Source organism: Buceros rhinoceros, unplaced genomic scaffold (genome assembly GCF_000710305.1).
Source record: "Buceros rhinoceros silvestris isolate BGI_N320 unplaced genomic scaffold, ASM71030v1 scaffold7836, whole genome shotgun sequence".
NCBI lineage: Eukaryota > Metazoa > Chordata > Aves > Bucerotiformes > Bucerotidae > Buceros > Buceros rhinoceros.
Genome location: NW_010419862.1, coordinates 1 through 11,449, shown reverse-complemented (window position 1 = coordinate 11,449; position 11,449 = coordinate 1). Strand labels below are relative to the sequence as shown.

At 40.6% G+C, this 11,449-nt stretch overlaps 1 protein-coding gene across 2 annotated transcripts in view; it reads left to right on the top strand.

Annotated features, from left to right (window-relative positions):
• Nucleotides 1–2,852, top strand: part of MYOZ1 (myozenin 1) — a 15,586-nt gene extending 12,734 nt beyond the window's left edge. For both annotated transcript variants that reach the window (XM_010139105.1, XM_010139104.1), the window contains exons 4-5: nt 1,561–1,720; nt 2,549–2,852. In XM_010139105.1, coding sequence (XP_010137407.1) covers nt 1,561–1,720; nt 2,549–2,780 — 392 coding nt within the window. In that variant the 3' untranslated portion in view covers nt 2,781–2,852. The remainder of the gene's footprint in view (nt 1–1,560; nt 1,721–2,548) is intronic.
• The last annotated feature ends 8,597 nt before the right edge of the window (nt 2,853–11,449 follow it).

Sequence of the window (11,449 nt, the reverse complement as noted above, 5' to 3'; positions counted from 1 at the left end):
TTCCTGTGTAAAAGAAATCTGTGTAGACTCTCTAACTTCTTTCTTGTAAGAGATTTTTTTCTATTGATATCCTATTTCTGTGTGCAGGAAGAAGAAGGATTAATATCATCCCATAGCTTTTACTGCAGAAATGGATCACAACTGCTTTTATTTTTCAACTCTAGCAATCAATTTACTTCTAAACTACTTAGTTTAAGTCCTTTGCAGAGAAAGAGAGGTTTAGTTGGGTTTAGGCTTTTCTAATGAAAATGAGGTTCTTGTACATGTCTGCAATTCTCTGAAACCAGGAAAGCCCAGGATTTGGCAAGTTTTGAATAAAATAAGCAAGACAAAGAAAGAAGGTGTGATGAAGAAGGAAGTTTCAGATAAGAGCAATAGTGTTCATTCTTTGCCACTTAATTCATGAAAGTGTATGTTCTCTACACAAACTGTAGCACCATGAAAGCACCAGAATGTCTAACTGCATTAACCTATTATTCTCATCTACCCTAATCAAGCTAAGCAGAAGTCTCAGGAGTTTTAAGGTTTATGAAGGATGAAAATCTTAAAAGTGTGCTACATATCAATATCCAACCAATGCTCTTATTAGCAAGGTGATATTACACACAACTGTAAGGGAAAAAAAAACCTTAAAAAACTCCGGAGAGGCACACAGAATGAAAACCTTTGTCTAAGCTCATTTGCTTAATGGAGCAGCCAGAAGCTAACATAAAATTCCTGGCAATGAAGAATCTGACTCACCAACAAAGTACAGCTCTGTCATTGACAGGATCCTCACTTCCAGAGAGATACCCCATTACATTTTCACTGCTTTTAGCCATCCTGAGGTGTTTGAGCCAGACTTGTCTCTAACATCTTGGTTCAGGAGGTGGAAAATATGAATGTCTGTTCGTGTAATCCAAAGAAAATGCCAGCTTATAAAAATACAGAGACAAGAAAGAAGGTAATTTTAGAACATTCAAGAATACATTACTGAGGAAGAATTTAATAAAGATTGTTGTGGGTTGCCAAGATCCTGAAACAAGATAGTTAAAAGGTTTTGGTCACTTAAGGTCAACTTCAAAGTTTGAGCCCAGTTCTGGAGTTTACAGTCAGGGCTTTATTTGTTGCATCTGATGATGATGGTGAGGTTTAGGTGGAGGAGTTATGTCTGTTATGACAGAGAAGAGAGAAGTAAATTATGAAATTAGATAGCATTTTGCCTTGTATAAAGCTTTCTCCAAGGTAGTGAAAGAGATGATAGAGTAAGGACATCGTTTCTTGGGGTAAGAGGTTTCTATGTGAGTGATCAGAAAGAAGAATGAAGAGTTAGCTTTCAAATATATGCTCTAACACAAATTCCTGGGTGAATGGCTCTTAGACTGTACAACACCTGCTTTTGTGGATAAGGACAGAAGTGGTGTCTTTTTTCAGACTTTTTAAAAATCTCAGACTTGATCTAGGATCTGCAGAATTTGGAAACAAAGCTGGTGTCTCAACTTCCATAGCAGATTACAGAAAGGCAATGTATTTAGAGTAAGTGTCATCTAACCAGAGCATTTTACCTTCCTCTGTTTACAGATGGAAAGTCAGGAGGCAAAAAAGTCACTATATTTAAAACTTACATCTCCCCCTGGGAACGAGCAATGGGTATCAGCCCTGAGGACAAAAGTCAGATCACCATTGACTTACTGTCATACAGTCCCAAAGCTGATTTCCCCCATTACAAGTCTTTTAACCGGTAAGTCTTCTCAGATAGTTTATACAGAATGGGAAAACACAATAACCCTGGCCTCCTGTCTTGTGCAATATAAATAAGTTCTAGCTGCATGTAATTTTGCTTAGCACAGTCTCCTATGTATGGAACATTTGGAGCTCTACAAAGTGAAGATAATTAAGAGCTGGAGATTTTAATTCATCTTACGGGCAGAAAACCTACACAGCTGGCTAAGAGGACTTTAATCCTATTTCCCTTTCTTTCTCGCCTCATTTGACCAAGAAGATTTAGCTTGCCAGTGTTTATTACTGCAGCCATTTAAAGTTCAAGAGTTCAGGAAAAAACCTCACAATCAGAAGCCATATACTTCGCAGTACTTCAGATGAGAATCAGGATCTTCCTGCTCCTACTGATAGGAACTGGAAGTCTTACGAATATTTACAAATATTTCTGAGGGAACAATTTTCTGTTAATCTCTCTATAGAATTTTGCCATCCACTTCCATCCACTCAGGACAAACCCAAATCCCACTCATTCCTGCAATAACGCAGACTCGGCCTCTTACACGTACAGGGTACCAATAGGTGAGACAGGATTATGGTTTGATGGAGATTGATGCAACAGGGGTGAAGGAAGTGCAGAGGAGCAGGGGGGTCGGGTGGTAGTGGTGTGTGTTTTTAAATCTTTTTAGTACATAGGCAATGGATATATATGTTCTCAGGAAACATATGTTGGCCAGTCAACTGCAACAATGGTAAAATTTACAATCTCGATAACTTCGATTATTTATTTTCTAAATGCTGTTGTTTACCTATGCTCTGTTCACTAACTCCATGTATTCCCCTATGCCAGGACTGCTATGCCTTATGGAGGTTATGAGAAAGCAGCCAAACGGATGACCTTCAAAGTGCCTCAGTTCGATATTTGCCCTTTGCTTCCAGAATCTCTCATGATATATAATCAAAATTTCAGCAAAAGACCCTCCTTCAACAGAACTCCAATACCTTGGATGCCTTCAGGAGACTCCTCCGAGTACCATACTGAGGTCAATGTGCTAAGGAGTGGTGAAACAGAAGAGCTGTAAATCCCTGTTGCCAAGGCCTTCCTTTTTTCTCAGTCCTTCCTATTGGCAAGTTGATAGTAAGGAGCTGAAAAGTGCAACTCTAATGCTGTCGACCCTTCCTTTCATTTGCCCATAGTCCAGACAAATATCCAGCAGGTTCTAAACTTATCTTTGCTGTGGTGTTAATCCATCTGAGAAGCGGTTTAAGGGAAAGGAGCTTTTTAGTGGCCAGGACATAAAAGGGCAAAACAAGGAAGTGTTTTTCTGTTTAGCAATGCTAAATGCTGCCTGTCTGCTCTGTAATAGATCTGTTTTGTCATATATTAACAAGTAATAAAACACCAAGAGGAAAAAAAAACCTTTGTGTTTTCTCTTTAAAAAATGCTGCTGAATCAGTGTGGGGATTAAAAATAACAAAAGTTTCAATGTCACAACTAGACTGCGGGAAGCATGAGAAGCATAGGAAGAAAGATCAAGGATTGATGGGGATGATCATAAGATATAGAGACATCAAAGTGGCTTGAATAAATAGTGCAAAAGCGATAGTGAATAATGACGACATCGACAGGAAATGATACAGTTAATCATAACAGCATCACAGATAAAATAGCAAGTCAACCTGTCAGTGTAACAGACATATTAAAGTATTTCGCTGTCACCTAAGATTCCCCAGTTCTCCAGAGGATAGAATCATCACCATGGCTTGGCTTCACAGACGAAGATTTGAGAAGGGCTTTACCCACACTTACTCCAAGCGTGCTGATGGCTGAAAAGGCCAAAGCGGGATAGGCAAGACCAGTTGCAAAGAGCACAGCAGAAGGTCACCTTGGGTGGTACAGTCGAGGCATGGTTCTTTCTGCACTGTCCTTTCTCCTCGAGACTGATTCTACGCGTGCTCTCAAAGGAGACAGCAGCGTTATGTATGGTGTGTCTCCAAACCTCCCGATTGAAGGCCAGGGTGGACCACTGATGGTGGTCAATATGGCCAAGGCTGACGTATTGTTTCAGGGAGTCCTTCTATCTCCTCTGTGGAGCTCTTCTCTTGCGGCAGCCGGTGGCGAGTTCACCGTAGAACACAATCTTAGGGAGGCGGTGACCCGCCATCCTGGAGACGTGCCCTGCCCAGCGCAGCTGCGTTTTCAGCAACATGGCCTCAACACTGATGACCTCTGCCTGTTCAAGGACAGCAACGTTAGTCACGTGGTCAGCCCAGTGGATGTTCAGGATTGTCTGGAGGCAGCGCTGATGGAAGTGTTTGAGGAGTCGCAGGTGGTGGTGGTAGATGACCCATGATTCAGATCCATATAGAAGAGTAGACAGTACGATGGCTCTGTAGACACTAATGAAAAGAGGATAGAATAGGTAATAGATTAAGAACATTTGTTTTGGGTTTTTTTTTTTTCACACAGAGAGACCAAGAAGATGATAGGTCAGGAAGGAACAGAGGCACTCCTAAGTGAGATGACTTGCCCATAGTTACAGAACAAGAAAGAAAAAGATCTAATTACAACAGAAATAATTTCAAATACTTATTTAAATACACAGCATCAAAGTACCATTTCTAGTAACAGTTTTATCAATGCCACACATATAGAAGAATGGCAGGTACTGTGGAAAACCAATAAAGAACCTTATTTTTCTACATAAAATACCTGCAGCTCATGAACATTTGCACTTTGACACATAACATACAAGACTGCTGTTTCATTACCATACCCCAGCTCAGCCTGCACAGAAACTGGTTTGGAGTTCTCTGTCCTGGTGCCTTCTTCAAAACAACACTTTCTCTTTTAAGCAGGGCTAATCAGCTCCTTTACAGGGACAGCTTCCATTAAATTAAATTTAATTTAGGAGGTTTTCCTTCTTGACTAGAAATCCCTACAACCGTATATTTGATTTTTATTCTGTTTGGATAGTTACTGGCTTTATTACACTCCTCTGAAAGGTTATTGGCAGGGATACCCTGAGATCTCTTAAAAATTTTGCTAATAATGACTAGCTGCAGAAGTAAGGAATGAGTAGTTTCCTAACCTTTCTGCTGAAATGGCTAAGGAATATTTATTACATGTCCTATGAAATGATTAAGAAGTACCCGTAACTCAGTTCTGTGACTAAACTCAAAAGCATGGATGTGGTACTTTGTCTTTTTGAAGAATATTTCAACAAAAAAAATTGAAAAAGTTTGTCTTTTTTGACATGTTCCCACAAAGTAATTTAAGTTTGAGTTGAAAACAAATCCTCAGAAAAACCTGTTTTGTTCCTTTAGATAAAATGGATCCATGAATTTGTTGAAAAAATTCCCTTACTGATTTCTTTTTTTAATGCCTACATAAACACATGCAAATTTCACTTGTGAAAGACATTTAAATAGAAAATTCTCACATTCTACTAAACTATTAGTTTATTCCATATTCGATCTCTCTCTGGAGATAAGGTTGCTGTGTGTTTTCCAACATTTTTAACCAATCTAGCTTTTTCAATTGCATTGAAATTGTAATTCCCCCTTGTAATTAAGAGGGAATGATTGCTTTTCCGGTTCTGAAAGTATTTATCTGTATTGAAGAATCCAGGCTACAAAGAGAACACCAGAAGTTCAGAAAGTCAGAGGAAATTTTAGGAAATTTCAAAGAAAATGTGGTCACACTAAGCAAAATATTTTCCCACCAAATATCCCATTTATTGTCTCTCCCTTTCCAACATGGATTTCAGACTCTTGCAATACGGAATTATATGCTTTTTAAAAGTGAAATATATGATTATTTCATGATATATGAAGGAGAAGCAGAAACAAGACAATCTGGTACCTGAATGTCACAGTCTATTTTCAGTAGCAGTTGTCCCAGATCATGGGCCAGTTAGACATGTCAAGGTACAGAGAGGGCTGGCTGCTCCCAGGAGGGGTGAGCACCAGGCAAGCCCAGCACAGGCAGTGCCCTCACCAAGCAGCACACAAGTCCACCACATCTGAGCGTTGCAGGCAGAGTTGAGTGCTGGTGACAGGGTCCATCAATAATCCCTGATATGGTAAGGGAATGAATCAGGCACAGGGAGCCTGGTCAGGAGCAAAAGGAGGCAGACCTGGACACAAGCTACACTGTGGGTCCAAAGTTCATTCAGTCAGGATAGTTCCCACAGAGGTCTGAGGTCTACCCAGGAGACAAGGGTGCAGGCCAGCAGTACAGCTCAAGAACCCTAGACTCAGGACTGAGCTTAAATAGGGTTTCTGGGCCACAAGTGGTGTGAAGTTTCCAGGTGAGGTTGGTCAGGGTAACTAAGGCCTGTTGGTACACACATGGCAATGATACCAAAATGTTTGGGAATTCTAATATAATCACAACAATCATTTGGAGCACAGGAAAAAAAAAAGTCCTTAAACATGGAGGGAAAGGTAAGAAATACTGTGCAGAAATAGCACAGTGCTCTCTGGTGGTGTCGTTCCAAAGTTCTTGGTACAAGGATGGCAGTATCATCCAGCAAGGAGGTCTAAGGATGGGGTACATACTCAAAGCTCTCTCTGGTTCATAATGTTTGATAAGAGTTATTCTCTGCGTGCTCCATTATCCCAACCCCCAAATGAAGATAAAAAGCTGCAACGTACTTGGAATTAGTGTCATATTACTGCAAATTATGAACAATATTGCTATGATTCATACAAGCTAAGAGGATCCTCCAGTTTTGGTAAATTTACCTAATGAGGCATACGGCTCTTCTTTTGCCAGTATGCTTTCAATCTCAAATCGTGTCAAGCAGGATTTACGTGCTTTTGTTTCCACTACAAAATGAGAAACACAACATGTTGTAGAACAATTCAGACAACTACTGTCTTGCTGTTTACATAGCTTAAGAAACATGCTAGTTTAGTCATTATTCACAGTCAAGTTAAAAGTGAGAAAAATCAGTAATCCGAATTCTGCCTCAAAAATAATTTCAGTGACACTTGCAGCTACTGTAATCAGGGTAGAAGTTTATCCAAAAAGATCAAATATTTAAGAGGAAGTAAGTAACTGCTCCTGCTCTTTGTTTTCCTTGAGCTATGATGTAGACTCAGGGGAATCACCTATGTCAGAGAATTATTTATATTGGGAATAAGAATCAAATATTTAAGATGAAGTAAGTAACTGCTCCTGCTCTTTGTTTTCCTTGAGCTATGATGTAGACTCAGGGGAATCACCTATGTCAGAGAATTATTTATATTGGGAATAAGAGGATTTTATAAGATTTAATTATAGTGGATTTCCCCCGCATACTAGGAGCTACAGAATGGAAAATAAATCAGTCATCTGCTTTTAAGCAGGATCATTGTAGTTAGAGATAAAAAAGAAATAAGAAATTATTGAGCCCATCCTCTTCTAAAGGAAGGGTATAGTTACCTCATACAACTTGTACTGGATATTAAACTTATACTACATGAAAGAGCAGCCAAAAATTCCTTTAATAGAGAGGGGCTGACCCATGAAAAACAGATTGGAGAAATTTTTGTGATGTTCAGGTCATTCATTCAGAACAAAAATTTCTTATATTTTTAGTTGTTTTCAGCGTTATTTTTAGGAATATTATTTTTCAGTTTCCCAGCTTTGTTTCTCCCATGTAAGGCAACTTGCATTATAAGAATCCAAGCCACACTGAAAATGCATAAAAAATAGTGCCCATGTTGTAATGTAAAAGAAAGGTGTTTAACAAAATCTCAGCAATGTTATCCATAAATATGGACTCATATGTTTTAAAGTCTTGCCTGAAGTTATAGCTTATGGCATAAATAGCTGTCAGGTAGTGGCACAGCTGATGTGCTTCTCTGTGTTGCACAAGAAAATCTTGCATTTGACTGCAATGTATTCTCTAACCAAAGGGTTTGCATCTCTTAATTGTCTCTCTCATGTGAGCAGCTTGCCATTAGTGATGATGATGATATAATTCATACAACTAACATTTGGGAATTACATTTCATGTTACTGACAGAGCATTTAGAGAAGATGTCTTTGTATATGCTTACTGACACTTTGAAATAAAATTGCAACAGTTTCAGGCTTTTAGGAGAATATGGACCTTGTCTTGTTTAACATTTTTTAAAAATCATATTGTGAATACTGACCTCCAGGCATCCTATTCTTGGCAGGCACCCGCTGCCCCGTGCCCGGGGCTGCGAGGGCCGGGGGAGGCGCCCCGGGTCTGTGATGTCCGGAGGTAGAGCAGCGACTCTTTCACAGGCACCCCTTTGCCGTGGGGAAGGAGCTTGTGTGAGGTTGAGAGCTGTGCTGGTGGTGGCATGTGCCTTTGGTGGGGTCTCCCAAGCCAGACAGGTCTCAACTGAAGGGTCAGACAAAGTGTGTCCACGGGCAGGATGGGCTCACTAGCCTTCAGGCAGCCATCCTAGGAGAAGGACAACTCTGACTCCAAACCCGGGCAGATGGAGCTCGTTTAGCCTTGTAAGGCATCCATCATCTCAGAGAAGGATACTCTAAACAAACCTACGACCCGAGGACTTCGCTGTCACCATCCAAGCTCGCTAGGCCCTGGCAGATGAACCTCGGGTGTAAAGGGTGGAGCCAATTCCGTGCACGCTGGTGCCTCACCTAAAAAATCCACCGCGCAGGCCCGAAGGGTGCACTCATCGCTTGCAGTGAGCGTGGGAAAAGCCCTTCCCAGATCTTCGTTCGCGAAGCCAAGCCATCATGATGATCGTGAATACAAACAATATATTCACTTCTCACAAGTTGGCAGGTACCAGACAGCCAAGAGCCTGAACATAATTGTTTAGTTATGGAGCACGAGGCTGTCATATGTGGCTGTCCCTCTATGGGAAGCGCTGACTTGAGGCGCAAGGGTAGATCATTCTCCGCACTGAACTTTTTTTTCCTGCCTAGATTGCCTGCAAGCATATGTTCTCTTCTGCAGAAGACTGACACAGGTGCGATGGGATGGTCTGGCAAATACTCCAGCTTCCAAACAGCTGTCCCTTGGCACAACAAGCTGCTGTTAGCACTTCTCTGGCAGCTTACGGGGTCCACCACTGCCCATCAGCAGCACGTACGCTACTTTCTCTTGAATAAGCATTATAAAAGTTTGCAAGTCAGCCTGCTGGCTTCCAGCACATTAATACATTTGTATGCAAACTCATCTAAGCCCAAAACCTCAAATTGCAGGTTACAAACTAGTTTAGACAAGTTGCCGGTTCTGCCTTGGATAAACGCCTGACCAAGACCAGAGATAATCAAGCAGAATTTGCAGACATATGCAGAAGCAAGACTGTACACATTTTGTGGAACCCTACAACTTCTGTGAACTGCTGAGTACGCTGTGGGATTTGAGACACAATATTAATTATATTCATGGCATCATATATCAGCTAGTATAAGTCTCTTCAGCTAATGCATCTAATGAGCAGTGCTTTTATGCTCTACCTCTTGCTCTCTATGTATCTAACATGCAGTGTCATCTTCTCTCTGATGACCATCTGCTTGCAGCTTACACAATACTTGAAAGAGTTCAAGTACTTGCTCAGATATATATTGTGTTAATTAACACATGCAGTAAAGAGAATTACATAAACCCCTGTGAAACAGTGTTCTTAAACGCAACCTAAACTCCAGTCAGCTTAAGAAACAAATTTTCAAATATGAATTCCTTTAATTTTCAATTAAATTTTTATAAACATAATTTGAATAAAAACTTTAAATGCACATTTTTCAACTTTTTTGAAGAAAACCTGCAGGCTTTTTTTTTTGGTTTTGTTTTGATTTACAATAAGAACCCCATAAAATATTTTGTGCAAAGAATTTTACTTTTAAAAGTCTGTTTTTCATTTAAAGAAATTCCATCTGATGTACTTTCAGAGAAAACTGACACAAATAATTCTGCAGACAGGGACCACTACCCTTTAAAAAGTAGGAAGACATTATAGCTAAAGATCTAGCCAGAGTTATAATGAACATTTGCCATTCGAATGCGTAAATAAAGTGATATTACTTTATGGTTCGAAGTTCTTCTAATGTCAAACCAAAATAGTTATTCTTCTTTGTTCTTCTAACAAGGCTTACTGGGAACACTTATTTTGGGGAAATTTGGACAGGGAAGGCACAACCATACTATGAAAGGCTGACAAAGGTCTCAACTCTTCCCAGGCTCAGACCTGAGCCAAGGGGAGCACCACTGTTTTACTCCAGGTCCCTGCATTTGTAGCTGGGGAGAAAAAAACATACAGGGAGAGCAAAGGGAGTGAAAAAGGCTACCCACTAAGCAATGCTTTACTTGTGCTCCAAAACATGCCCCTACACAAAAGGGTAAATAAGGACTTTGCAGACTTCCTCTTCTCACTGGGGAAGTTCGTGCCTTAAGCGACAACCTCATTGTACATCATTCACTGCAGGGAAAACAAAGTGGCCCCTGGAAGGAGGAACAAACAAATGAGAAACTTTCTGCTGGCCAGCCTAAGGACAACCCACAGGCCTTGTGGCGCAGGACCTCCCCTGCTCACAGATGCTATACAAATTCAATTACACTGAAGACTGCTTCAGTCAGCCTCCAGAGTGTCTGGTTCAGATGAGTAATTACTTCCCCACTCTGTTATAAAAACAGCCATGCATTAATGGGCCTGAAGCTAGCATGGATTCAGGGCTTCATTGTATCTATCTCTAAATGTTTCTCTTAATTATCTTGGGACCCCTAGAGAGGCTTGAGGCCTTCCTCATTTACTCTCCCTCCCAGTATGAGTGGCTTGATTCCCAAAGCAAAACACTGAAACGGGATAGGAATTCACAACAAGTAAACAAGCATTCTTCCAAATGCACTAACTTTCTTCTGTTTTATTTTGGTGGTGTTAGAAATGCCACGCTAGCAGCAGTGGCACAAACAGTATTTCAGACACCTGTATATACAGTATGCTCTGGGCAGAACAAAAGGTAATCCCAGTCCTCCAGGTATACTCTATGCATCCGAATTATCAGAAGCTGGTAATTCTGGCATAGAGAAATACCTCTTTTAGATACAGAACATTATACATTAACTCACTTCTCATATGTAAAAACGGGACTCAACAATGGGATAAAAGGAGCTTCCTCCACAACTTACAGAGCTGATGGCACTTCTCTAAGGATTGTTGCAAAAGACATCTCTCAGATGTCGGGAAAACTGAAATGCAAGAGCAGAAAAGAAGGTGTATTAGCCCTTACGCCTTCATGTCCCAGTTTGAGTAATTAATTACATTATTATCCAGGGTGCTTGCACTGAGGTAACAACTGCTTATGGAAATGGCAGTCCTCCTAGTCATTAGACTTTACACGCGTGGTCCTTAATCCGTAGGAAAGGACCCATTTATTTCAGCGGGCTTGGAAAGTGTTTCTTAGATATCACCAAAACTACTACTCTGCCAGAGTTAGTATTATTCCCAGCACTCTGCACGGGTGACAGGAAAATAATACTGCAATACGCAGCCAATGCAGTTCAGGAATGTGAGCTTAATATTAATGTTACATGTTGTCTAGGGTTCAGAACACCAAAATACAAACTTATAGATCTTCCTCAAATTTCCCCAGATCCTAAGATGGTCATTCATGCCTGAAGTACCTCGTCAGATGATGTTGAACATAGGATGTTATGGCTCTAACCTGTGAGGAAATCCAGCTCTCACACGAACAAGTCAACTTTTGCTAGACATGGACGCGTTGGACTGCGACGTTCGGCTCCAGCCACACCCC